Below are 27,212 nucleotides of genomic sequence, written 5' to 3'. Positions count from 1 at the left end.
CTTATCTTGTTCTTTGCACAGAGTCGGATATAGATCCATCAACTGAGGATGTCAACTCACGTAAATTAGCACTAAGCAGAACTAAATCCAGTTCTGGAGCAGAACATGAGAATCACAATTTACACATGAGGTGTCAATATAATTCCCCTTTGTCCCACCAGATGTGACATAATGTATAGTCATATAGGTTAGTAACAGAAGCCATCACACAGGGCCAGATGTTTCAGACATTAAATACAGAAGACCCATGGACCAAACTGACTGATATAAGGGGTCATTGCGGTTCTGTATTACGTGGTGTAGGAAAGTAGGAACTAAGGTCCTGGATGGTAGATCTGTATTGTAATGTAAGCTGTACCAGTAACACTAGGTTAGTCAGAGGGTTTAATGTGGCTTGATTTGGGGTTTTTGAGTTTGGGATTTTTGAGTAACCAAAAGAACCTGGCTGGAAAAAGTAAATCCTATGATCCAGTCTGGGGTTTTACAGGCCTACTAACAGCAGATGGGTTAGAACAGCAGTGTGAAAAAGGCAGATCTGCTAGTCAGTCTGCTCGGCTAAAAGGTGTACAGAGAGGTGCTTGTTTGGTGAACGCGTTTAACACAAGTGTGAGCTGCTGCTGGGAATACCAAGGTTGGTGAGTCTGTTGCATTTATGCTGTTTCATTCTGCCTGAAGAAAAGGACTGTTTAGGTTACCCACTGATACTGAAGGAAAGGTGTTTTCGCTTTGGAGGCGTAAAGCTTATGATGGAGAATAAACTGCATGCTGTTTTGATGTATAACCCTGTGCCAGGTGGCTACCCGACAGCATGATCCTCTACAGCAGTTATGATACTGTTCCAGATCCACAGTTCAATGGATCCAAACAGATCCTATTGACTTGTATTGGGAGCCACTGCGGTTCTGTAAGCCTTTGACAGCAATTCTGTGACACTATTCTTGCCTATAAGAGGCAGTATCCAAGTTTTTTAGACATATCCAGAATCATATACCCTCCATTTCTCTACAGATAGTAAAAGATTCCCAAAAGAACACCTTTTTTGATCAGTAGTCTTCTTGTGCCTCCATTAGGGATATAACATAATGATGGGACATAAGACCAACACAGCACAGTGTGGGGAGAGTCTAAAGGCACTATTCACAATAAAAATAAGTCGGCCAAACGCAATCATTTGGTGGATCTGCTGACAATCTAATGTGTCCGAGAACCTCCCAGCTCTCCCATCACAGATGATGTGGGTGACACAAGGATCAGCTATTTGAATTCTAGATCTCCATTTTTTGTCCCCAGACAGATAAGTCGCTGATAGACTAGTCTGGTAAAGGTTTACTCTATCCTCCTCATGGAAAATGAGGATTACTTACCGGTAACCGTATTTTCCAGAATTCACGACAGCAACATGGAGAGAGAGGATCCACCCTCAAGGACACTAAACCCTACAGCTTTAAAAGACAGAGCCCTCTAGTACACTTCAGTGATTTACAAAACATGAGAGAAACTCCATTTGATTTGCATGGTAGACATACTAGTTTGGTAATACATGTTATTCCAGTGGTAATTTTTTTTTGTTTTGCAACACCCTGTGGGAATAAGCAAGGGTGCTGTCGTGGGTTCTGGAAAATCCAATTACTGGTAAGTAATAATCATTTTTTCCATTCTCCACGACAGCACCACGGAGAGAGATTTTTTCGGAGTCCCCTAGGGAGGGATCACCATTTGTAAGATTTTCCTCCTGAAAGTAATATTCCCAGCACCTAAATCTAACATGTAGTTCTTTGAAAAAAGTGGAGAGTAAGACCACATGGCAGCCCTACAGATTTGCTCCAGAGAAGCGTTAGCCCTCTCTGCCCAGGATGTAGAAACAGCCCTTGTGGAGTGTGCTTTTATATCAGGGGGGGATCTGTGAAAGGTTGTTACCTCCTTGGGGATAAATGGTTATATTTAGCCCTGACCCAGCTTATCTGCTAAGAAGGAGTAACGGGTTGATTGACCGATAGTACCGGCAGCTCCCCCACCCTTCTAGCTGATGTAAGTTTTCCAGAGTCAAAAATATTAATCGAGCAATCTAATAGGGGCTCAAATGGAGATTTGACTAAAGCTTTTAAAACTAGGTTTAGGTCCCAAGGAGTGGCTCGGGGCTGTGGGTTATCCAGGAGCAACTGACCACCTTAAAAAATTTAACTATTAAGCAGTGATCAGCAATTTTTTGGTCAAAGAGGACCCCCAGTGCTGCAGTGTGGACTTTAATTGTACTCTTTTTAAACCCCATCTCCCACTCTTTTTGAACTTTCCCCATATTCTAGAGAAGATGTCTGACATAATTTTTTCCTGGACTTCAAGCGCCATGTCAAATGAAGACCCCTCACATTGCAATGTAATATGGGCCCCTGGGATAGGAGATCTGATATTTCCGGAAGTATCCATGGCACTCACACTGTTAGCCGACATAATCAGGTGAACTAGGTTATTCTGGGCCAGAAGAGGGCTATTAATATCGGTTTGGCTTGGTCCATCCGAAGTTTCCTGAGAATTATCGGAATTAAGGAAATTGGGGTAAAGGCATCAACTAAGTCCTTTGGCCATCTGTGAAGAAGGGTGGCTACTCCGTAGGGAAGGTCTTTTTGGATCCAGGGAGAAGAACTACCTGGATCTGTTGATCTGTTTGCAAACAAGTCTATTTGGGTCTTCCCCCGGCGCATAACTATTTTTTGAAATATCTCCGAGTTTAGGGACCACTCATCCTCGTCTATCATGTGACGACTGCGGTAATCTGCCTCGTTGTTCTCCTCCTTTGAGATAACTTACCAATATTGACTTTTAAGTTTTCTTCTGCTAAAGTGATTATCTTGCCTGCTTCTATCATGAGATCTCTTTACCTCACGCCCCCTTGTTTGTTTATATATGCCACTGCTGTTTTGTTGTCCGATAAAACTTTCACATGTTGGACCTTTATATCCGGCACGATTTCTAGTGCCATCCCCATGGACGTTAGCGCTTTCCTGTAGGAGGATGCATCCATCAGCTCTTGAGGCCATTTCCCATGGAGGATTCTTCCCTCTGTGTGTGATCCCCAGTCAAAAGGACTTGCATCCGTGGTGATTATTATTTTTTTTTTTATTATTATTTCCCAAGGAACTCCGCCGGATAAATTTGTCTTGTGTTGCCACCACCTTAAAGATTATTTGCCATGTTCAGTAAACTGGCAAGTAGTTGATCCCTTGGGCATTTATTTCTAATTTGCTCTTGCAGCTGGCTAAGCCACAGGGATCTCGCCATACATGTGGCTGCTATATTTGGTTTAAATGTTGTTGCCCAGATTCCCAGGTTTTTTTCAGAAAGCTCTCTGCTTTTCTATCATGTGGGTCCTTAATCAGTCCTTCATCGTCGAACGGAAGCGACGTATTGTGGGACACCTTACATACTTCCACATCAACCTTGGCCACTTTATCTCATATTTCCGAATCCCCAGTTTCAAAGGGGTATTTTCTCTTATGAGAAAAGCACACTTGTTTTTCCAGCTCCTTGGTTAAAATATTCCAAATTTATTCGAAATAGTAAAACATGACAAGCTCCTAGACTGCACTATAGTGCACACTGGGACAGAGAGCGACACGTTTCGATTGCACCAGCGATTTTTATAATTGATAAAGATCAGGCTGTCAGGCTTCTTCCACTCCTTAATCAGTGAGGCTAAGCTTATATGTACAGGAAAACATCTTCACGTTTTCTGACCTGTAGTCCCACGAACATCAGATCATGTATGAATCTTGGCTCACTCATTTCCTCTACTCTCATGGTTGCTCTGACAGCCTTCACTAATTTATTGAATCTTCTATCGAGAAACAAGATGAATTTCCGCCGCTGTCAGTCGAAAATGATGATGAGGTGTTTGTATAATAACCCGAACTTTCCATCTTCTATCTCCTCCTCTGAACTGGAGTTTTCGCTAGCTTCAATTGTTGAGGTTCCAGATTTAATTCCTTTTACAGATTTTTCTTAATCTCTACCCTAATCATGTCTCTCATACGTCCATGAGGGAATGGGGACCCTTCTGTCAGGGCTTTCTCAATTCAATCCTTACACAGCCTTTTAGTGTAGGTGGCAGCTAATCTATTCCTGCATAAAACGCATTCCTTGTGCTTGGCTTTAGATTGCACTCTCCCAGGCCTGCCCTATGAAACATATAGATAAAAGTAAAATACAGGCATTTAGAATGGTTTTTCTCCAGGGATTCAAACCTAACTCGCCACACCTGATGCAGAACTACACAGGTCAGAGGGGCCGCCTTCGTAGGTTCTCCAAGCTGGTTGATGTCCTCCATCTGGTATACCTTCCGCAGCATAATTAAGAGGTGGAGGGAGATTTTTCTCCTATATACCTCCCAGGTCTGCCCCCGAATCGAGCCAGGAGTAGGAATTGGTTCCTATCCCTGGATCCGTCGCTGCTCCAATTGTCGCTGGGGATGCACTATGCCATTTCAGGCCGTGCCCCAAGAAGACGCCCAGCTTCATTCCGGGAAGCACCGTGACATACCACGGCCGTGCCTACGGAACGGACGTCAGTCCACTTCCACCGACTCTCAGGGATGAACAGCTGTTACTCCAGTGTTGTGTCACTTACTGAGCTGCTTGCTGCAGTTCTGATGTCTAGTGAATCTTCTGCCACGTAGTCCTCCATATTCATGGTCTCCATATAATCCCGCCTCCACCACTCTGACAGCTTTCTGCCTATGCACAGTGTACACAGAAAGCGGACATTCAGTGGTATGGATGGGGTTATATAGAGCTCAACATAAAAAGAGCTGGTGGCTCGGCAGCAGAAGAACCAATGATTTTAGCAAAACTGCAGCAAGCATGAATCAGGGTCTCTGCTAAATATCATGCTGCTCTCAGGCGTGGTGGCAAAAATCTGGTGACAGATTCCCTTTAAGGAGAGAGTCACACAGCCGTGTAACACGGACGAGGATTGCAACACAATGCTAGGACAGAATGGCAGCTGCACAGAAATATGTAACACCCCAGGTAACCAGTTGTTACAGTGGAATTGCTTTCCTCTCGGGGAGGGTGATGCCATGCTTGGAAGCGAGGAAGGATCCCTTTAACAGGTAACCAGTACATGCAACACTGTTCTGACTCTAGGCCAGAAGGGGGAGCTCGAGACCCAGATTCAGGGGCCTTCCCTATATATTCTGGCTGGAGGAGGAGTTAGGTCAGTTGGTGAGAGTAGAGTGAAGAGAGTGGAAGCAGACAGAGTCAGAGGAAAGCTGGGGCCGTGCAGCCACATCAGGTGCTGCAGCTCCTGGAAGGAGAGAGGAACAGAGCAGTCTGTAGGAGACCGAGGGGAAGAGAAGTGCAGGAGAGTAAAGAGCTGGAGGGAAGCTGCAACTGAGCTTCCTCCTCGCTGAAGTGCAGAATTCCGGTAGCCGGCAGACCGAGGTTGTGGGGGTAACTCTATGCCCCACGGCAGAAACCGTCAGACAGCAGATTGCAAGTCGCCTGTCCTTCATTAACACCCGAAGGCACAGTAACAGATAGAGCCCGGAGTCATCCTGAGAGACCTTGTAAAAAGGCTTGAGTTACCTGCCATGCGGGTAGTGTCCTACCAGCAAGGGGGACAGAGAGAACGCGAGGACCTTGTGTGAGGCCTAAGGCAGCAACAGACTACAACACAGTGCAGAAGGGAAGGCTTCCAACCTCACCTGGCTAGGGAGATTCCTGAGGCGCCTCCAAGCCGGCCGGACCGTACCTGTGATCCGGTGCCCTGGACTGTGGCTGCCTTACACCAGTAAAGAGGTAAAGAGACTGCAACCTTGTGTCCACTGTTTCTTACTACACGATCTTTATCTATTATACTGGGAGCCCTGGGGACCCTGCTTCACCTGTGGAAAGCCATACCATCCCAGCTGCCATATCACATCACTCCAGTGGACCCCTTTAAGCAGTGTCGGTCATCCCGGACCGAATACCACAGGTGCTGTCATGAACATTCTTATTTCTAATAACCCCTTTAAAGACATTTCCTTTAATTTGGACGCCCAGGGCCACCGATCGGGTCGCTGCCACCATGACCACCCCTTTAATGAAGACCAGACCCTGTACCGAGTACCCCTAAGGCCCTTAGCGGGGCGCTCCAAATACATGATGTCAGGCTCAGGTGGGGAGAAACGATGGCCAGTCCGAGCAATGAATTCTGATCCTCGCCAGTAATATACAGCTGTGTGACTCATCCCTAAGTGACAATGTTCCATATGACTACCTGCAGCTTGGTGTCAGCATCTGATGGCCACAATCCTACTGAGGAAAATTGCTATTGCATCCTGTGCAAAATGGCTGCTTCTCTTTAATTATCAATAAATGATATACTTTTCAAACATAACTGGAATGCTAGTGCGCCAATAAGACAACTTACATGAGGTGACATCACAAATCACATGGAATAAACCCATTGTGTCATTATATATAGGTGGAAATGAATGAGGTCAGTTCAGAGATCGATAGAGAGAAGGGCCAATAGGAGGAAATAAAACCTCATATAAATGGATCACTCTTCCCAGGTGAAGGACCAGTTATCAGGAACAGCTAAAATAAAATATTCATTGAAAACGACAATCTCTATATTTACTTATTCACTGCTGCTAGCCAATTGCATCAATTTAATGTATGAGCGGCACTTACAACTATAGTGATAAACCTGTGAAACATGTACGAGGCGACAGAGGATGCCAGAGCAGATGCAACGGCACATTGCTCATTATTATGTATACTCAATCTAAAAAGGCAGAAATGATCTGATAGACAAGACTGGAAAATCAGACCGATACTGGAAATAACAACTGCAGAACGGCTCTGAAGGTTTCCTTATCTCCTCAAGTTACAGCTTCTGCCTGACAACACAATATGGGGAACATTTTAACTGCAGCTTAAAAGCAAACCAGCCCGTGGTCATATCTCTGCATATCCAACCATATCACAAAATGGCACTGGAAGGCTAATAACACTGGCAGACGGGCCGAAGACTGTGCAACAGGAGGAAGCATCAGCTCTCCCCAGATACACTACACAGGTCATTACCAGGGATTCCCCAGCACCCAATGACAGATCTGACTGTGCCCAAAAAACAGTCATTTGGGAAAATACCGCGTAAATCATAACTGTGATAACGAGGATAAACAATGACACCAATAACTGGCATCTGATAATCATGGCCATCACCATGGGTTCGTTCACACAGGACTGATACGTTTCCAGCAGTGAAAAATGGACAGTAAAATATAAAGCGGAAAAATCAAAATCAAACACTGGAAGATTTTCATTGTGGGAAAACTGCAGATTTGCTGCAGCTTTTACTCTCTTCATTGAAATCTCTAGAATCCGCAGCACAGCTTTACAGTTGCCGAAGAACGGAAATCCAAGAAGTATCATTTCTCCTTGCGGAGATCGACATGCTAAGCATGCCGAGATGAGGAGACCCTTTAACGAGCCTTGTCACATGACTTAGGATAATAGCCAAACCAGAATCTCAATTTGCAGACACTGTTTCGGGGTACTGCCCCTCGTCAGTGCAAAGCGGAGATCTGGTTTGGCTGAGTGAGAGGCGTTAGACCGTTATCCAAGAAGTATCCAAGAAGAACTAAAAGGTACGTACAGTAGATGCCGACTACCTGCCTATTGTGCCCGACGCCAATCTCTACTAGCTCAGACCTTGCAGCGGCTTCTTTTCCATTTTTATGTTGGCGTCATTCTGATTGAAAGCCATATCCCGGCTGCCTAAGTGCAGGAAGTCGGCTGTCCATCAGAATGATTCCAGCAGTCACGACCCATGGATAAAACTTCCTGGAAGTAGAACTGCTCTGTTGACATGGAGCAGCCGAATCGCCAGCAGGAGTGGTCAGTGACTGTTCTGTGCCAGCAGCGGGTACAGCAGGCAGGTAGTTGCCTGCCTGTTAGTTTTTATGCACATAGAAAAAAAATCCTGCATAACCTATTTAAGTTGAGCACCTCTTCCAATAAAAGTATTGTTCCACTGACTCTGGAACAGTTTTTCTTTTTCATCTGTGCCCCTCCAGTCTACTTTAATGCCCTACTACCCCCCTTCCTGGAAAAACAATACAAATTTTCCCTTTAACCCAGGGGTGGGCAATTAATTTTCCCGAGAGGCCACATGAGAGACCGTAGCTGTTGTGGAGGGCCAAACCTATAGGCTGAAATTAATTCTGCTCAATATTAATATCGACAGATTATAATTATTATATTATTGATAATTAAATTAATATTAATTGTATCACTTAATATTGAGCAGAGTTAAATATGCTGATATCCCCCTATATATCATTTGAACCCAAGTACAGCCCATTCTGTATAACGTATGAGCTCCCCACGGCCCATTATATACTGTAAGCCCCACACAGCCTCTCCATATATAGCATGAGTGCACAAAGCCTCCCCAATATGCTGCATGAGCCCCATACAGCCTCCCTATATATACTGCATGAGCACCACATAGCCTCCCTATATACTGCATCAGCATCACATAGCTTCCCCATATACTGAATGAAGCCCCCACAGCCTCCCATATACTGCATGAGGCCCTCGTAGCTTCCCTATATACTGCATAAGGCCCCAATAGCTTCCCTATATACTGCATGAGCCCCCGTAGCTTCCCTATGTGCAGCATGTCACCCCCATCACCTCCCCATGTGCAGCATGTCACCCCCATCACCTCCCCATGTGCAGCATGTCACCTTCATAGCCTCTCCATATGCAGCACAAAACCCCCATAGCCTCCCCATGTACAGCAAAACAATCCCATAGCCTCTCCATGTGCATCAAAACACCCCCATAGCCTCCCCATGTGCAGCAAAACAACCCCATAGCCTACCCATGTGCAGCAGGACACCCCCATAGCCTTCCCATGCCCACCCAAACATCCCATACACATGAAAAAAAAATACCATATACTCACCTCGGTCCCGTTCCCCGGCACTCCGCTTCTGTTCCTGGCACCGGTGCGCCGACTCTTCGCAGGACACAGCTGACGTGATGAAATGACATCGCATCAGCTGTTTCACACGCTGATTGGTGGAGGAAGTGGCCGGAGACCCCTCCTCCACCAACGCAGTCAGTGTGGATATAGACAGCGAAGATAGTGAGCGGACGGGCATGGTGCGGCCCGTGGACTTCTGGTCTCCAGACAGACAGCCAGAGGGTCGGATGTGGCCTGCGGGCCGCACTTTGCCCAAGTCTGCTTTAACCCCTCCACCCCTAGAGCCTGTTTTCACCTTCCTAACCAGACCAATTTTTTCAATTATTCACAAATATAAACTATTTTATAGTAAAAAGAATTGTTTTTGCATTGCTTATTCTGAGAGCTATAGCTTTTTTATTTCTCCGCTGATGGAGCTGTATGGCGGCTTGTTTTTTGCGGGACAAAATGACATTTTCAATACCATTTGTATTTTCGATCATGTTTCATTCCACTTTTTGTTCTGCAATATGTCGAAAAAGCATTATTTTTTGTCACTTTTTGATTTTTTTGTTTACTTTATGGTGTCCACTGAAAGGGTTAACTAGCGTGACAATTTTATAGATTGGGACGTTATGGACGCGGCGATAACATTTTTTGTTTTTATATGAATATACGTATCTACTGGTTCAAACATTTTTCTTTATATATTTTGTGATTTTTTTTTTTTTCCAAACACAGTAGTTTTAAAAAAAATGTTGTTACTTTTTTTTTTTTTTTTTCTTAGTCCCTGCATTGCAATGCATGAGAACTGTCAGTGCTTGCACTGTTAGAACGCCTGTTAGGCCCTGCAGCAGGTTGAGTATAACAGGCCACCATAGCTGACAGACCTGGAGGTCATCAAATAACCTCTGGCTGTCAGGACAAAACTCGGCTCCTCCGTGATCACGGTGCGGGGTTGCCAGTGGGGGGAGAGAAGTAGCCCTAACCACTGTGTGTTCTGCCTCTTACCTGTGACCACATATGGCAGGTGGTCACCAAAGCACCTAGTGGATGGAACGACACATCTGGCCAAGCATCATGTGATCTTGCACCAGCCCGTCAGAGGATTGCAGGCACAGGTAAGAGTGAGTACATTTCAGGTGATTGCTCTTTCATATTAAAGGGAATCTGTCTTCAGGTCATTGGTTCCCCATATGACAGCAGCATGATATAGGGGCAGAGACCCCGGTTCCAGCGATGTATCACTTACTGGGATGCATGCACCAGCTTTGATAAGGTCACTGTTTTATCTGCAGCAGATCTAGCAGTTCTTTGAATGCAGAGCCCTGTGTAACCCCGCCCACACCACTGATTGGCAACTTTATGCCTAGGCAGAGTGTAAACACAAAGCTGCCAATCAGTGGTGGAGGTGGGGTTATATAGAACTCATGGATATGATGGAAGCCAAGAACACTGCCCACTTGTTGCACTTGTGACTCCGATGTGACTTTTCGCTGCCACCACTCACCATTTTGTTGGGCCAGCCCTAGTAACACACTTGGATACATGCGTCCAGCTTTGCCGAGCACCTGATAGGTACTGTTCTTACACTCTGGCATATATAGGATAGCACAACTAGGCTATACTTTGCTCTTTGATGCTCTGGGCACATTTAGAGCAGCAAGGAATACATTAATTTAGACTTTAGATTTAATATACAAAAAAAGTTCAGTAATTGCAAAAATGACAAAAAGAAGAAATTATAAAAAAAAAGATGTATTAACAAGCAAAAACAACAAAAGGAATGAAATCCAGAAACATCCTATAGATTAGATCTGTGAGGGCTTTTGGTGGAGTAGATTACTGCGGAGATTAGGGCAGATCTATACTGCACGCTGTCCCTCCTGGATCTGACAATGGGGGTCTCTGGGATGTTCTATAGGATCTCAACCCTCCTTCTGGTCAGTGAAAGGAGGATGGTTAATCATATGCACAGAAATAGGTGTAAAGACCCTATTCTATTCATGTCATTTTTTTCCCCACAGTAAACTCGTGTTGGAATAATATCACCGCCATATTTCCGAGGATGCTTTCACCATCCTTGACACACCAAACAACTACAATACACACGTGGTCAAAATTGTTGGTACCCCTTGTTTAATGACAGAAAAACCCACAATGGTCACAGAAATAATAAATTAAAAATCTATGAAAATGATCAAATGAAAGTCAGACATTGCTTTTCAACCATGCTGCCGCAGAATTAAAAAAAAAATAGAACTCATGAAATAGGCCTGGACAGAAATGATGGTAGCCTTAACTTAATATTTTGTTGCACAACCTTTTGAGGCAATCACTGCAATCAAACGATTCCTGTAACCGTCAATGAGACTTCTGCTACTCTCGACAGGTATTTTGTCCCACTCCTCAAGAGCAAACTGCTCCAGCTGTCTCGTGTTTGAAGGTTGCCTTTTCCGGACGGCATGTTTCAGCTCTTTCCATAGATGCAAAATAGGATTTAGGTCAGGACTCATAGAAGGCCACTTCAGAATAGGCCAATGTTTTCCTCTTAGCCATTCTTGGGTGTTTTTACCTGTGTGTTTTGGGTCATTATCCTGTTGCAAGACCCATGACCTGCGACTGAGACCACGCTTTCTGACACTGAGCAGCACATTTCTCTCTAGAATCCCGTTATAGTCTTGAGATTTCATTGTACCCTGCACAGATTCTAGATACCCTGTGCCGGATGCAGCAAAACAGCCCCAGAACATAACAGAGCCTCCTCCATATTTCACAGTAGGAACAGAGTTCTTTTCTTGATATGCTTCATTTTTCCATCTGTGAACATAGAGCTGATGTGTCTTGCCAAAAAGTTCCCCTTGTGTCTCATCTGTCTATAACACATTCTCCCAGAAGCTTTGTGGCTTGTCAACATTTGGTTTGGCAAATTCCAGTCTGGCTTTTTTATGATTTGTTTACAACAATGGTGTCCTCCTTGGTTGTCTCCCATGAAGTCCACTTTGGCTCATACAACGCCGGATGGCGCAATGTGATAATGATGTTCCTTGAGCTTGAAGTTCACCTATAATCTGTTTAGAATTTTTTTCTAGGCTCTTTTGTTACCATTCGTATTATCCGTCTCTTTGATTTGTCATCAATTTTCCTCCTGCGGGCATGTCCAGGGTGGATGGCTACAGTCCCATGGATCTTAAATTTCTGAATAATATGTGCAACTGTAGTCACAGGAACATCAAGCTGCTTGGAGATGGTCTTATAACTTTTACCTTTAACATGTTTGTCTATAATTTGCTTTCTAATCACAACTCTTCCTTCGCTTCCTCTGGTCCATGTTGAGTGTGATACACACCAGTGAGTATCTGTAGCCCTATATACAGGCCGACTCGCTGATTCCAAGATTGTAGATACCTTTGATGCTAGTTAGTGGACACACCTTGATTTAACATGTCCCTTTTGTCACATTATTTTCAGGGGTACCATCATTTGTGTCCTGGCCTATTTCATGAGTCTTATTTATTTTATTTTTTTTAATTCTGTGGAAACATGGTTGGATAGCAATGTCTGACTTTCATTTGTTCATTTTCATAGATTTTTAATATATTATTACTTTTGTCAGATTCAAGTTATTTCTGTGACCATTGTAGGTTTTTCCGTCACTAAACGAGGGGTACCAGCAATTAGGACCATGTGTGTATATCCATAATTTGGATTGATAACACATTTCTGTGGTTTCACAAGGCAGAAAATACAGCAGCTTAAATGGGTGACATGTCTCGCATTGGACAATCCCTCCCCCCCACTTCATTTATTAGTACCTCTTTGGTAATGAGAATGTACACAATCAAAGTTTGCCCTTCTAGAACCTGTCAGCTACTAGTTAAATTTCTCTACACACAGAGGCTGCTGCTGGGTGACCAGTGATACGGGATTTACCTGATCAACAACCAAAAAAAAAAACCTACATTCAGCTGGTTTAATAGTCCTCTACAGATAATCTCCTCTCCAGCAGTTAAAACACTGACCATCAAAACAACAGCAAGCAGCCCAGTAAGTGACATATCACTGGAAGCCGGGTCTCTCTCTCTATTTTCTGCTGTTCACACATCAGGAGGTGACAGATTCCTTGTTAGGGGAATTAGTAGTGTTCAGCTGCTCATACACCTTAGATAACTGACAGTAAAACATTTCTTCGGCCTATAACTATCTCTGCCTCTACATCATGCTGCTCTCAGATTAAGTAACAAAAGCCCAGTGACAGATTCCCTTTAAAATCAGTTTCATGAATGTGCTCCTGTTTTCTAGGAATGGCCTAGAACAGGATTTCATAACATTTCTTCCAGCCATAATGAACGTTGTGAAGCTGAATGACAGCATGTAGTATACAAGAAAGCTGCATTTACAATTCAGCAGGTCTGAGATGCCTCTTCCATCAGTCTTTGCAGGGATCTTTCTGTTGTGATCAACGTTCTGAGAAAATGATCTCTATGTCAGACAATGTGCAGTATATACACTGTACAGGAGAAACTGTCTCAGTGCATAATACGAGCACAGCAAGGATGTGAGGAACATGGCCGCTTCCAACAGCGGAGAGCAGATCTGTGAATGGAAATCAGTGCAGGGCAAACACGCGGTTCTCATGCAGGAGTCCTGGAGAGGTTGCAGCACAATTCTCTGGCATGGCGACGACAATTTAGCAGCTCTTAGCCCTCTCACGCGACAGTAATTTGGAGCCCTAGCTCTGGCCTACAAATACTGATGAAAGTACTGCCGTAACAAGGCATTAAGCTAGTGATACATCAGCGTCATCCGAACATTAACATGTCTGGAACTGTCCCGGTTTTCCCAAATACGTCTCGGGGAAATAAGGACCGGGGCAGCTGGATTTACACATACCAGATTGCTTTATCTCAGGTGACATCAGCCCCACATTCAGAGCTCATGCACCCTTCCGGGGACATGTACGTGTCTATGGGGGGCAGGACAGCTGCGAAGCTACCTAACGTGCACGGTCAGCTTCAGCCACCCAAGGCCTTATTACTGGGTAATAGAGAAATTATACTACAATTATAAAGTCTTTTTTCTTCTTTAGATGCATCTCAGACTCACCTTCAGATGCAGCTTTTGAAGTATCCGTGATAGAAGCCGGGGAAACTTTCCAGCATCCATGCCATTGATAATGGCGACCGCTTGTTTTATGCTGGTAGAGAAAATAAGAGGAGAAGTAAATGTGCATTGTAGTCTGATGTAGAATGTCTGCAGCCCAATGTAAAGCCACAACTCATGTACAGCGTAAAGGGAACATGTCACGTTGGAAATCCAGTCCGCTCTGCAGGCAGCAGGTTATAGAGAAGCTGAGCACATTGCCCGTTTGTGGGAAAAAAAAATTCAACAGAACTTCAGGTTTATTCATTTAAATAATAAATGTTGGGTAATTTATTTATTTTACATAAATCAATAGTAATTGTGACAATAAGAAACTTTTGTAATGTATTTGTATCCTAGATTTCCACTTCTTTCTGCCTCAGGACTGATCATTCATTCTCTGTGTAGGGGACATCGCCATCACTGAGACAGGAGGTGGCAGTTGGTGTTTATAAAGTTCTATGGAGAATGTAAACTGTCATTTCATGCAAACCTGCAGCAGAATGTCTGTCTGCCTCTCGCTTCTCCTTCCCCTCATAGAATTTTAAAAGCACCAACCGTCTCAGTAATGGGAAAGTATGTGTTCACCGAAAACAGATTTTATTTTTACATTGAGAATGAATGCCCAGCCCTGGTGGAGGAAGAAGGTGACTTCTCTATTAAGATATATTACAAAGTTTCAATTTTCATGTTTCATATTGATTTATGAAATAAAAATTCTGGGATTAGAAGTCAGATAGGCGGTGATCTACAGCCTTGCTAAATAAAAGAGCATATAGAGACAGGTGTCATTAATTGATTAGGACCGCCCACATGACTCCTAATCCCAGAATGAGAGGGGATTTCAATGAATAAAACTCAGGTTATGCTAAGCATTTTTTTCACAAACCTACATATCAATCTGTTCAGCTTCTGGCCTTTTCAGTGTATTCAGGGTGACAGCTTCTAGTCAGAAGGGGTTATCCACTATGATACTGGTGGGGATCGCCCAAATCCTGACTGAATGACCGTTATCGATTCCGGCAGTGGCCGAATGAAGACCACAGCTCTGCACACAGATTAGTGGCCACTCCCGAGTACGGCAAATCAACGCCTACATCTTTTAGTTAAGAGCCAGTCTGCAGCAGACACTAATCCGAGTACAGAGCTGTGCTCTTCCACTTGTACACTGCCACAGCTGATAACAGCAGATCAGGGATTATTTCTCAATATTTTACCAAATGTGTTGAGGACAAGATTTTGAGGCATTTACTAATACATAATTATGACAGGCAGCACATAGAAATCATGGGGCCCCATAGCAGAAGCTTTATATTAAGCTCTAATAATTAGCAGGGTCACAAAAGAGCATATCTCATAAATCTAGAGTCCAAAGTAATTTTACTCATAAAGAAAACCCTAGATTCCCTTTCACTGTAGCCATAAGTATGATGCCAGCAAAAAGCCGGATTACTCACCGGTAATGCTCTTTTAGTGAGTCCACGACAGCACCCTACTGGAGAGAGGGATCCGCCCCGCAGGAACAGGAAACCTATTGAGAAATAAATGGGGGCGGTCCGCCTCTCCTCCTCAGTTTTGATTTCAGAGTACCCGGAGGACCGCCAGTATTAGGCAAATATCATTTATTTCATTGTTTAAACTTATTTGCTTATGATTAAAAGGATTTTACTCAAATAATATGCATTATATTAATCTAGGGAGGGATGTAAGAGGGTGCTGTCGTGGACTCACTAAAAGAGCATTACCGGTGAGTAATCCGGCTTTTTACTCTTCGCCACGACAGCACCCTACTGGAGATCTTTCAGAGACCATCACCTAGGGAGGGGACCACCGTGCTGAGGACAGTCCTGCCAAAGTCTAGGTCAGAAGTTGACGATAGGTCTAGCCTATAGTGGTTATAAAATGTAGAAGGGTTTGACCACGTTGCCGCCTTACATATAGTTTCAATCGGGACGTCTCCCCTCTCTGCCCAGGAGGATGCCATCGCTCTGGTAGAGTGTGCCGTTATGCCTTCCGGAGGGTTTTCTTTCCTCGCGGAGTAAGCCAGTCTGATAGCCTCTCTGATCCACCGGGATAAGGTGCTTTTTGTTACTCCATGACCCTTCTTGACGCCCTGGAAGGAAATAAACAGAGCCCTACTCTGTCGCCAGCTGCTGGTCTTTTCAATGTATTTTAACACTACTCTTTTAACGTCTAGAGTGTGATATTTTTGTTCTTCAGGAGTGGATGGATTACTGAAGAAAGTGGGCAAGATTATTTCTTGTGACCTGTGGAATTTTTTTGCTACTTTGGGCAGGTAGGAAGGGTCTGGTTTAAGAATTAGCTTATCCTGAAAGGTTAACAAAAAAGGTGGATCTATAGAGAGTGCTTGGATGTCACTGATTCTCCTAGCTGAAGTCAGTGCTACCAAGAGGGCCGTTTTTAGTGATAGACATTTAATTGGTATTGAGTCTATTGGCTCGAATGGAGAGTCTGTTAGGGCTTGTAAGACTAAATTTAAATCCCAGGGTGGAATCCTAGGTATGTTAACTGGATTCATTCTTTCGCAGGCCGTAATAAATCTGGATACCCATCTATCCCCCGCGATGTTATGGCCATAGAGGGCTCCTAGCGCTGAAACATGAACCTTCAAGGTGTTTACAGTTAGACCTAGTTCTCTCCCTTTTTGAAGAAACTCCAGGATAGAATGTATCGGAATTTCTGATGTGTCGGTAGATGTATGGAATTGAAAAAATTTTCTCCATACTCTTGTATAGATTTTTGTGGTGGAGGGTTTTCTACTATGGAGAAGCGTATCAATTAAACCCCCCGAGAATCCTCTCGATCTTAACATCTGCCTCTCAAGTTCCAGGCTGTCAGGTGTAGATTGTCCACCTGAGGGTGGAAAAACGGACCCTGGAAGAGAAGGTTGGGCGTTGAGGGGAGGACCCAAGGATCTGAGACCGACATGGTCTGTAACCATGAGAACCATGGTCTCTTGGGCCAGAATGGAGCTATCAGTACAACTCTCGCCCCTTCTTCCCTGATTTTGCGTATAACTTGAGGAAGCAATATGATCGGAGGAAACGCGTACGCCAGACTGAACTGCCAAGGGGCTTGGAGAGCGTCCAGAATGTCCGGATGATCCGCTGGAGATAGAGAAGCAAATCTCCGGACTTTTCTGTTTTTCCTTGTGGCGAAGAGATCTATCTGAGGACGGCCCCAAAGAGATATTATGTCCAGAAATATCTGCTGGTTTAGACACCACTCTCCTTGCCTCAGGGTGTGTCTGCTTAAGAAGTCCGCCTGCTGATTGCTTGCTCCCCTTATGTGCAATGCAGTAAGGGATGTTAGGTGACTTTCTGCTAGATTTAAGATTTCCGTAGCAGAAGACATCAGAGTCTCTGATCGCGTACCTCCTTGCCGATTTAGATACGCCACCGTGGTGGTGTTGTCGGACAGGACTCTGACGTCTTTCCCCCGAATCTGTGGGAGGAAATGGTATAAGGCGTATTTTACAGCATTCAGTTCTTTAAAGTTAGAGGAGCTGCAATTTTCTTCCCTGCTCCATAAACCCTGGCAATAATCGTTCCCCATATGAGCGCCCCATCCATGAGGACTGGCGTCAGTGGTTATGGTGTGAGATGGCGTTATTACCCATGGAACCCCACTCAACAAATGGTTTGAGTCTAGCCACCACTCTAAGGAAGTTAAAACCTCCTGAGATAAGGTTATTTTTGTATTTAGGTGACCAAATAACCGTCTATCCTCTTGTAAAATTTGATGTTGTAGGACTCGAGTGTGGTGTTGAGCCCATCTCACTGCTGGTATACAAGAGATAAGAGACCCTAGTAACGACATAGCTTGTCTCAGGGATATACGAGGATTAGTTATTGCGGCTAGGACTTTGTGTCTGATCAGTAGGATTTTTACCTGCGGCAGGAGACACTTTTGAGATATGGAGTCTAACTGGAACCCCAAAAACGCCTGACGGGAAAGCGGAGTGAGTCTGGATTTGTCGGTATTGATTATCCAGCCCAGGTCCTGTAGAGAGGAAATTGCGTGAGCCAAACGATCGGCACATTGAGTAACTGAATTTGCTATTACCAAAAAGTCATCCAGATAGGGCACAATCAAAGTTTCCTTCTGGCGTAGGTATGCCATCACCTCTAGCATTATCTTGGTGAAGATCCTCGGCGCTGTTGAGAGGCCGAAGGGTAAGGCCGCATACTGGAAGTGACGAACCTCGTTGTTGATTTTTACCGCCACTCTGAGGAATTTTTGGTATCTGTTATGAATGGGGAGATGATAGTAAGCATCCTTTAGATCAATGCCCCCCATCATACAGTTTGGGAAGAGGAGTTTTATGGTGGACCTAATGGACTCCATTTTAAATGTATAATTTTCAATGAATGAATTGAGTTTTTTAAGGTTTATGATGGTTCTGAAAGAACCGTCGGGCTTAGAGATTAAGAATAGGGGAGAATAGAATCCCCTACCCTCCTGTCCCACTGGCACTTGGACTAGGACCCGTTTTGATATTAGGGTTTGAATTTCAAGCTCTAAAGCCTGTTGCTGTATAGGCGAGCTGAGAGTTGTTATAATATAAGACTCGTGGGGTACACGAGAGAATTTTAATTTAATTCCATCTCGGACGATATTTAAAACCCACGAGCTAGATGTTATCTTCTCCCATTGGGTGGTGAAAAATTTAAGTCTGCCCCCAACTGGTATGTCCTCAGTATTTGTCTTTTGGGGGGTTGGGTCTTCTAAACATGGTACCTCTCTGCTTGTCGTCTTTAGGGGTCCATGTTGTAGACCTATCCGTTTGCCTCCTTTTGCCAAACGGCCTCCTTTTAAAGGCTCTCCTGTAAAACGGAATAGAGGTTTCAGGAAAAGCTTTCTTCCTGTCCTTTGCCTTTTTGAGTATCTCATCTAAGGTTTTACCAAAGAGGTACTCACCCTCACATGGGATTGCGCATATTTTAGACTTAGATTGCGCGTCCCCTTTCCAACTCTTCATCCATAGGGCTCTTCTTGCGTTATTTACAAGGCCCGCAGATCTTGCTGCTAAACGGAGTGAGTCGGCGGAGGCGTCTGCCAGAAAGGCCGCTGCTCCTCGTATTAAAGGGATGGCTGCTCTTAGTTTTTCCCTCGAGCTTTTCTTTTCAATTTGCTGGTCTAACTGATCAATCCAGATGATCATTGACCGGGCCGCGCAAGTGCTGGCTACTGCAGGTTTGAATATCCCTGTAGCCGCTTCCCAGGAACGTTTAAGGGATGATTCAGCCTTACGATCCAAAGGATCGACCAATAGTCCCGCATCCTCCACAGGTAGAGTGGATTGTTTGGAGGTAGAGGCTACAGCTGCGTCGACCTTAGGGACTTTGGTCCAAGTAAGAAGCTCCTCGTCACTAAACGGATATTTGCGTTTTGAGGCTGAGGGTAGAAAGCCTCTCTGATCTTGCTTCTCCCACTCTCTTTTAATCAATGTTTTCACTGCTGGAATAACCGGAAAACATCTCCTCTTTCTGTCTGCCAAACCCGCGAACATTATTTCTTGCGCGGTTTGCGCACCCTTAGACTCCTCACACCCCATGGTATTTCGAATAGATTTTACCAAGTTGTCCACACTGTCCAAGGGGAAACATGAGCGTCCCTCAATCTCTGATGAGGATGATGACGCTGGACATGATGATAGGGAGGCATCTGACAGTATCGGTTGGTCACTGTCGGAGTCTGACACAAGTGTTGGCGTTTTAGATTTAGAACTACGCGGTTTTTCCTGGGTCATATTTTTTAGTTCTTCTCTAATAATGGCCCGTAGGTCCGTAATGGACACTGCTGCTCCCTGTGTTTCTTTTAAACAGTCCTCACAAAGTTTTTTGGGGTATGAGTCAGGGAGGGGCTGGTTACACAAGGCACATTCCCTGTGCTTCGTTTTTTGTCGTTTTTTGCTCTAAGCGTGTAAGTAGAGAGAGAAAGGGAAAAGAGAGAGATAGGGAGACAGCGTTAGCTTAATAGGTAGAGTTCACAACTCACCCAGTGAAGCAAATAATACCGGATCAGAAGGCCGAGATCCTGTTCTGGAACCGTCGCTTTTACGAGCGGTGTCCGAGGATCCTCTGGCGTGATCTTTGGCGGGGGGTACTGGAACTCCGGTTGTAGGGTCCATGGCACCTGGGGATGACATCTCTGCATCGCCGATTCAGCGTTAGTGAGCGCTTTAAATAGAGCGCCAAAACGTTTTTTTTTTTTTTTTTTTTCCCGCGCATGCGTAGATCAGTGCCGGCTCCCCCGCCCTGGATCCGGCCTAGGCGCCCCGGAAGTCCAAGAACCACTTCCGGGGTAGCCTGTATGTGCGGCGGTCGGCGCACGCGCGGCCCGGGATTCCACGCCGGCCGCTGGAAGGTCACCTTACCCGGCTCCTGCTGCCGTACCGCACGCTGGGAAGGACGCCGGTCGGCCTTTCCCGGACCCGGCCGTCTGCCCGCTCCATCAGACGAGGGGGGAGCCGTCTAACGGAACTCCCCCGACGCTGCTTCTGAGCCGCAGCCCCTGCCGTTCTCACGGATACTGCGCAGGCGGCATGCAAGCCCAGGTATGTCTTCTCAGTAAGAGTCCTGTCGTTCCCGCAGGAACAGGAAACCTAAACTGAGGAGGAGAGGCGGACCGCCCCCATTTATTTCTCAATAGGTTTCCTGTTCCTGCGGGGCGGATCCCTCTCTCCAGTAGGGTGCTGTCGTGGCGAAGAGTAAAAGTGCCCCCCAAAACACAGTATGATATCCCCACAGTGAATTCTTGCACACGCATAGTATGATGACCCTACTGTACCCAACCTCAACTGCCCCAGCAAAGCATGGTGACCCCAAGACAGTATGATAACACAACTGTGACACCCACACAGCCCCTATAGTCCTCCACACAGTACAATGCCCTCCCCATAGTCCTCCACACAGTACAATGCAGTCTCCATAGTCCTCCACACAGTACAATGCAGTCTCCATAGTCCTCCACACAGTCCTCCACAAAGCACATAGCACTCCCCATAGTCCTCCACACAGCACAATGCACTCCCCATAGTCCTCCACACAGTACAATGCCCTCCCCATAGTCCTCCACACAGTACAATGCCCTCCCCAAAGTCCTCCACACAGTACAATGCACTGCCCATAGTCCTCCACACAGCACTTAGCACTGCCCATAGTCCTCCACAAAGCACTTAGCACTGCCCATAGTCCTCCACACAGCACTTAGCACTGCCCATAGTCCTCCATACACAGTACAATGCATTCCCTATAGTCCGCCACATAGTATTACGGCCACCACAATGTACTCCCATATAAAAAAAAAAAAACTCCTCACTCCTCCTCATTCCCCTGCTGCTCCGGTCTCTGCAGTCAGCATTCTGAATTGCCCACACATCTCAGAGCAGTGGGCGCTGTGTAGGGACATCATCGTGCCCACTGCGGTGAGACGTCAGACGCTAAGTGTGAAAGACTGAAGGCAGGAGTGTCAGCTGACGCTCCCTCTCACATTACTTTTAACTGTATCAGTATCCAGGATGCCGATACAGTTGAACTTAGGATGACGGGCGGGGGCCTGGTACACCACTGATGACAGGTTCTCCTGCACTTATCAGTACAGACATCCTTAGAGATTCTACAGCCCTCAACTCTATAAAATAGCTGTTGATGGAGAAGCGTGTAGCCGACTTGTCCATCAGCCTCCCCCAATTAAAAAGCAGCTTTTCCATTAGTGGTGCTATTGAATTGGAGGAGGCTGATGGACAGGTCTGGTTACATGCTTCTCCATCAGCAGACATTTTCAGGACAGGCGGGTTTGCAGTCTGTGAGGAAATCCGCACTAACAAATACTGGATGAGAACCTGTAATACCTACATATTGGTAAGTGCCACAAAATCATGTGACCGACACATCTGTTCTTATAAAGATTATATATATAAAAAAAAACATTTCAGCAGGAAATGCAAAAGCACTGAGACAGCAACTAGTATAAAGTCCGGAGACAGTGGGATGTCTGTTCCCTTCACGTATTACCCCACATTACAAATCACTGTCCAGAACCTCGCAATTCAAGCTGGATTTTGTTTTTAGTCTGGGGTCTTACACTTCCATGTGTGACAGCAGTACAGTCCTGAGCGACATTATGGGCAAAAATGTTACTGGAGCCTAGTAAACCTGTGGGAGAGATGGCTAAAAGCGGTCAATGAAATCTGCCCGATTCTAGGAATATGAGGAGCTGGATATTAAATGTCCAGGATCTTCAAATCTATGAGAAATTACATAGGTGATTGCTCCAGTTTCACAAGGGAACAAGGCAGGAGAGAACAGTAGGTGCAAACCAATGAGCCTGCGGACGTCAGACTTCACAATGACTGCACCTCCACAGCATTCTGGAAGAATCACGTGGAAGTGTCTCTAAGGAGTAGATGTGGCCCTGTGGTGATAATGTCCCATGCCCTACAAGCTCCTATCAGCTCTCCATGACTAAGACAAACTCAGTCCATGAATAGGTAGATGATAGGAGCAGTCAATGAGCCCTGTGGGGGGCAGCAGGTGGCTCTGCATCCAGAGCTGCGGGATGAAGAGACGTGGGCATAATACAGATAAGAACACGGGGGACAGGACAGTTTACCAATGACCATCCAGTCTAAAAATCTTACTGTAAACATCCGGGACTGAGGTTGCAGGGAGGGCCCGCCTCCCGCTCCATGGTACAGGTAGGGCCCGCCTCCCGCTCCATGGTACTGGGAGGGCCCGCCTCCCGCTCCATGGTACAGGTAGGGCCCGCCTCCCGCTCCATGGTACTGGGAGGGCCCGCCTCCCGCTCCATGGTACAGGTAGGGCCCGCCTCCCGCTCCATGGTACTGGGAGGGCCCGCCTCCCGCTCCATGGTACTGGGAGGGCCCGCCTCCCGCTCCATGGTACAGGTAGGGCCCGCCTCCCGCTCCATGGTACAGGGAGGGCCCGCCTCCCGCTCCATGGTACAGGGAGGGCCCGCCTCCCGCTCAATGGCACAGGGAGGGCCCGCCTCCCGCTCAATGGCACAGGGAGGGCCCGCCTCCCGCTCAATGGCACAGGGAGGGCCCGCCTCCCGCTCAATGGCACAGGGAGGGACCGTCTACCGCTCCCGGGTACAGGGAGGGACCGCCTCCCGCTCCCGGGCACAGGGAGGGACCGTCTACCGCTCCCGGGCACAGGGAGGGACCGTCTACCGCTCCCGGGCACAGGGAGGGACCGCCTCCCGCTCCCGGGCACAGGGAGGGACCGCCTCCCGCTCCATGGTACAGGGAGGGACCGTCTCCCGCTCCATGGTACAGGGAGGGACCGCCTCCCGCTCCCGGGCACAGGGAGGGACCGTCTCCCGCTCCATATTACAGGGAGGGACCGTCTCCCGCTCCATGGTACAGGGAGGGACCGTCTCCCGCTCCCGGGCACAGGGAGGGACCGCCTCCCGCTCCCGGGCACAGTGAGGGACCGCCTCCCGCTCCCGGGCACAGGGAGGGACCGCCTCCCGCTCCCGGGCACAGGGAGGGACCGTCTCCCGCTCCATATTACAGGGAGGGACCGTCTCCCGCTCCCGGGCACAGGGAGGGACCGTCTCCCGCTCCCGGGCACAGGGAGGGACCGTCTCCCGCTCCCGGGCACAGGGAGGGACCGCCTCCCGCTCCCGGGCACAGGGAGGGACCGCCTCCCGCTCCCGGGCACAGGGAGGGACCGCCTCCCGCTCCCGGGCACAGGGAGGGACCGTCTACCGCTCCCGGGCACAGGGAGGGACCGTCTACCGCTCCCGGGCACAGGGAGGGACCGTCTACCGCTCCTGAATACAATCACTGATTCTACTTCTGTGTGTAAATCTTAATCAAACTCTTTTGCCCCTTGAAGGGCTATTCCTGCTTTTTCAGATTCGAAACGGTTGGAGAGTGCAAGTAAAAGAAGGCACTTCTGCAACTCACCACTTACTGATACTTGCAGCTGTTCTTGAGATTAACACTTTTGTTTACAGCTAGTTGCCTAGGAGACCGACTGCCTCTGCTGTCTAGCCTGTAAGCTGGCCAGGATTAGGAGGAAGCAGAGCATCCCTGATCATCTTCACAACAGTGCTTACACGCTCAATAGCAATGCACTGGTCGGGATCTAAGGCCGCACGCCGTCCGTCTAGCAGCGGTGGCCGGTATCTAAGGCAGCACGCCGTCCGTCTAGCAGCGGTGGTCGGTATCTAAGGCAGCACGCCGTCCGTCTAGCAGCGGTGGTCGGTATCTAAGGCAGCACGCCGTCCATCTAGCAGCGGTGGTCGGTATCTAAGGCAGCACGCCGTCCGTCTAGCAGCGGTGGTCGGTATCTAAGGCAGCACGCTTTGCCTTGGAGACTGATAAAAGTGTTGGGGAGCTTTCACACTGCGTTTTGGGCCCGTTCATTGGTCCCGTCAGAGCTTAGGGCCAAAGCCCCTGCAAAATGGGATTCGGATGTATGCGCTGACTGGAATGGTGCTGACAGTGCGCTCTGCTGTGCTCCGGGCATAAATGCCTACCGGAGGAGGGCACCCAAATGCGTCTCCAGCGCACGTCCGCTCTGCAGCACCAGTATAGGCAATGGGCGCATTCCTGAGAATCCCACTTTGCGGGGGGTTTGGCCCTAAGCCCTGACAGGACCACCGGACAGGGGCCGGAGCACAGTGTGAAAGGAGCCGTCATAGCTCAGGAACCGCTGACATTGTGAATTAGCAGAACATTGGTGAATCGCGTTTAGTTAGAATCACTGTCTGATAACGGCCATGTGATGCCGCACGGATAACGCAGCAGACATGACTGCGCACTCCCCCTCCGGTAATCACAGAATGCAGTACCGGCTCCCATCCCCTCACACTACCTCACAGTCTCCTTGAATACCGCTGTCGCCATGGTGACAAGCTCGGCACTTCGTTCCTGTCTGCTCCGTTTCGCGCCGGTCCTGCTTCAACTAAGTGAAGCGACAGCAGAAGTCACGTGATCGGCAGTCAGCTGTCAGCGCTTCCTATCCTGGTACGGTGGCTCGCAGGACTCAAAACGCGGCGAGAGTCGTTTCTTCTGGTGCTGGTGCTGGGCGGCTGCAGTGATTCCTTGGAGCTCGGACTTCGGTCCCTTTTTCTGAGTGTTGTCAGTCATCAGTGTGAGCAAGGTCCTAACAGCCGCTGATTCCCATACACTTGACATCGATGAGGCCTCACGCAGATACCGGTCTCATATTCATCCTGATGGATGTAGTGGATTTAGCATTTAGTGTAGGAAAAGTATCACACAATGAATTGGCCGGTTTAGGTCTTTACTGCACAATAATCACAAATCTCTCCATTGCCTGATGTGCAAAACCAATTTTTGTAGAAGGGGCTGAATATCAAAACACCAAGAAAACGACACGAAAGTGCTTTACCTGCAATGGACGCTGATCTTAGAACAGCTCAAGTCTGTCGGTATAAAAGAGCCAACCAGTCACTACGATGCACTGGGCACTACAACGTACTGGTGACTACAATGTACTGGGCACTACAATGCGCTGGGCACTACAAAGTACTGGTGACTACAATGCACTGGGCACTGCAACGTACTGGTGACTACAACGTACTGGTGACTACAACGTACTGGGCACTGCAACGTACTGGTGACTACAATGTACTGGGCACTGCAACGTACTGGTGACTACAATGTACTGGGGACTACAACGTACTGGTGACTACAACGTACTGGTGACTACAATGTACTGGGCACTACAATGCACTGGGCACTACAACGTACTGGTGACTACAATGTACTGGGCACTACAATGCGCTGGGCACTACAACGTACTGGTGACTACAATGTACTGGGCACTACAATGCGCTGGGCACTACAACGTACTGGTGACTACAATGCACCGGGCACTGCAACGTACTGGTGACTACAATGTACTGGGCACTGCAACGTACTGGTGACTACAATGTACTGGGGACTACAACGTACTGGTGACTACAACGTACTGGTGACTACAACGTACTGGGCACTGCAACGTACTGGTGACTACAATGTACTGGGCACTGCAACGTACTGGTGACTACAATGTACTGGGGACTACAACGTACTGGTGACTACAACGTACTGGTGACTACAATGTACTGGGCACTACAATGCACTGGGCACTACAACGTACTGGTGACTACAATGTACTGGGCACTACAATGCGCTGGGCACTACAACGTACTGGTGACTACAATGTACTGGGCACTACAATGCGCTGGGCACTACAACGTACTGGTGACTACAATGCACCGGGCACTGCAACGTACTGGTGACTACAATGTACTGGGCACTGCAACGTACTGGTGACTACAATGTACTGGGGACTACAACGTACTGGTGACTACAATGTACTGGTGACTACAACGTACTGGTGACTACAACGTACTAGGCACTGCAACGTACTGGTGACTACAATGTACTGGGCACTGCAACGTACTGGTGACTACAACGTACTGGTGACTACAATGTACTGGGCACTGCAACGTACTGGTGACTACAATGTACTGGTGACTACAATGTACTGGTGACTACAATGTACTGGGCACTACAACGTACTGGTGACTACAATGTACTGGTGACTGCAACGTACTGGTGACTACAATGTACTGGGCACTGCAACGTACTGGTGACTACAATGTACTGGGCACTGCAACGTACTGGTGACTACAACGTACTGGTGACTACAACGTACTGGTGACTACAATGTACTGGTGACTACAACGCACTGGTGACTACAACGTACTGGTGACTACAATGTACTGGGCACTGCAACGTACTGGTGACTACAATGTACTGGTGACTACAATGTACTGGGGACTACAACGTACTGGTGACTACAACGTACTGGTGACTACAATGTACTGGTGACTACAACGTACTGGTGACTACAACGTACTAGGCACTGCAACGTACTGGTGACTACAATGTACTGGGCACTGCAACGTACTGGTGACTACAACGTACTGGTGACTACAATGTACTGGGCACTGCAACGTACTGGTGACTACAATGTACTGGTGTCTACAATGTACTGGGCACTACAATGTACTGGTGACTACAATGTACTGGTGACTAC

At 47.0% G+C, this 27,212-nt stretch overlaps 2 protein-coding genes across 4 annotated transcripts in view; both read right to left on the bottom strand.

The window, feature by feature from the left end:
- Positions 1 to 25,199, bottom strand: part of COMMD10 (COMM domain containing 10) — a 433,041-nt gene extending 407,842 nt beyond the window's left edge. The window contains exons 1-2 of one of the 3 annotated variants that reach the window (XM_077290707.1): positions 24,975 to 25,199; positions 14,068 to 14,158 (exon numbers count right to left, since the gene is read on the bottom strand). In XM_077290707.1, coding sequence (XP_077146822.1) covers positions 14,068 to 14,158; positions 24,975 to 25,006 — 123 coding nt within the window. In that variant the 5' untranslated portion in view covers positions 25,007 to 25,199. The remainder of the gene's footprint in view (positions 1 to 14,067; positions 14,159 to 24,974) is intronic. The other 2 variants (XM_077290699.1, XM_077290717.1) reach the window with 2 other exon arrangements.
- Positions 17,969 to 20,817, bottom strand: LOC143808233 (lamina-associated polypeptide 2, isoforms alpha/zeta-like). Its single transcript, XM_077290687.1, has 2 exons — positions 18,250 to 20,817; positions 17,969 to 18,126 (listed from the first exon to the last, which is right to left on the bottom strand). The coding sequence occupies exon 1, from the start codon at positions 19,874 to 19,876 to the stop codon at positions 18,821 to 18,823; it is 1,056 nt and encodes a 351-aa protein (XP_077146802.1). The 5' UTR covers positions 19,877 to 20,817; the 3' UTR covers positions 17,969 to 18,126; positions 18,250 to 18,820.
- Positions 25,200 to 27,212: the final 2,013 nt, after the last annotated feature.

The sequence above is a fragment of the Ranitomeya variabilis genome, chromosome 1 (assembly GCF_051348905.1).
Source record: "Ranitomeya variabilis isolate aRanVar5 chromosome 1, aRanVar5.hap1, whole genome shotgun sequence".
Lineage (NCBI taxonomy): Eukaryota > Metazoa > Chordata > Amphibia > Anura > Dendrobatidae > Ranitomeya > Ranitomeya variabilis.
Note: the sequence above shows the minus strand (reverse complement) of the source record. Positions and strands in the feature narration are given on the sequence as shown.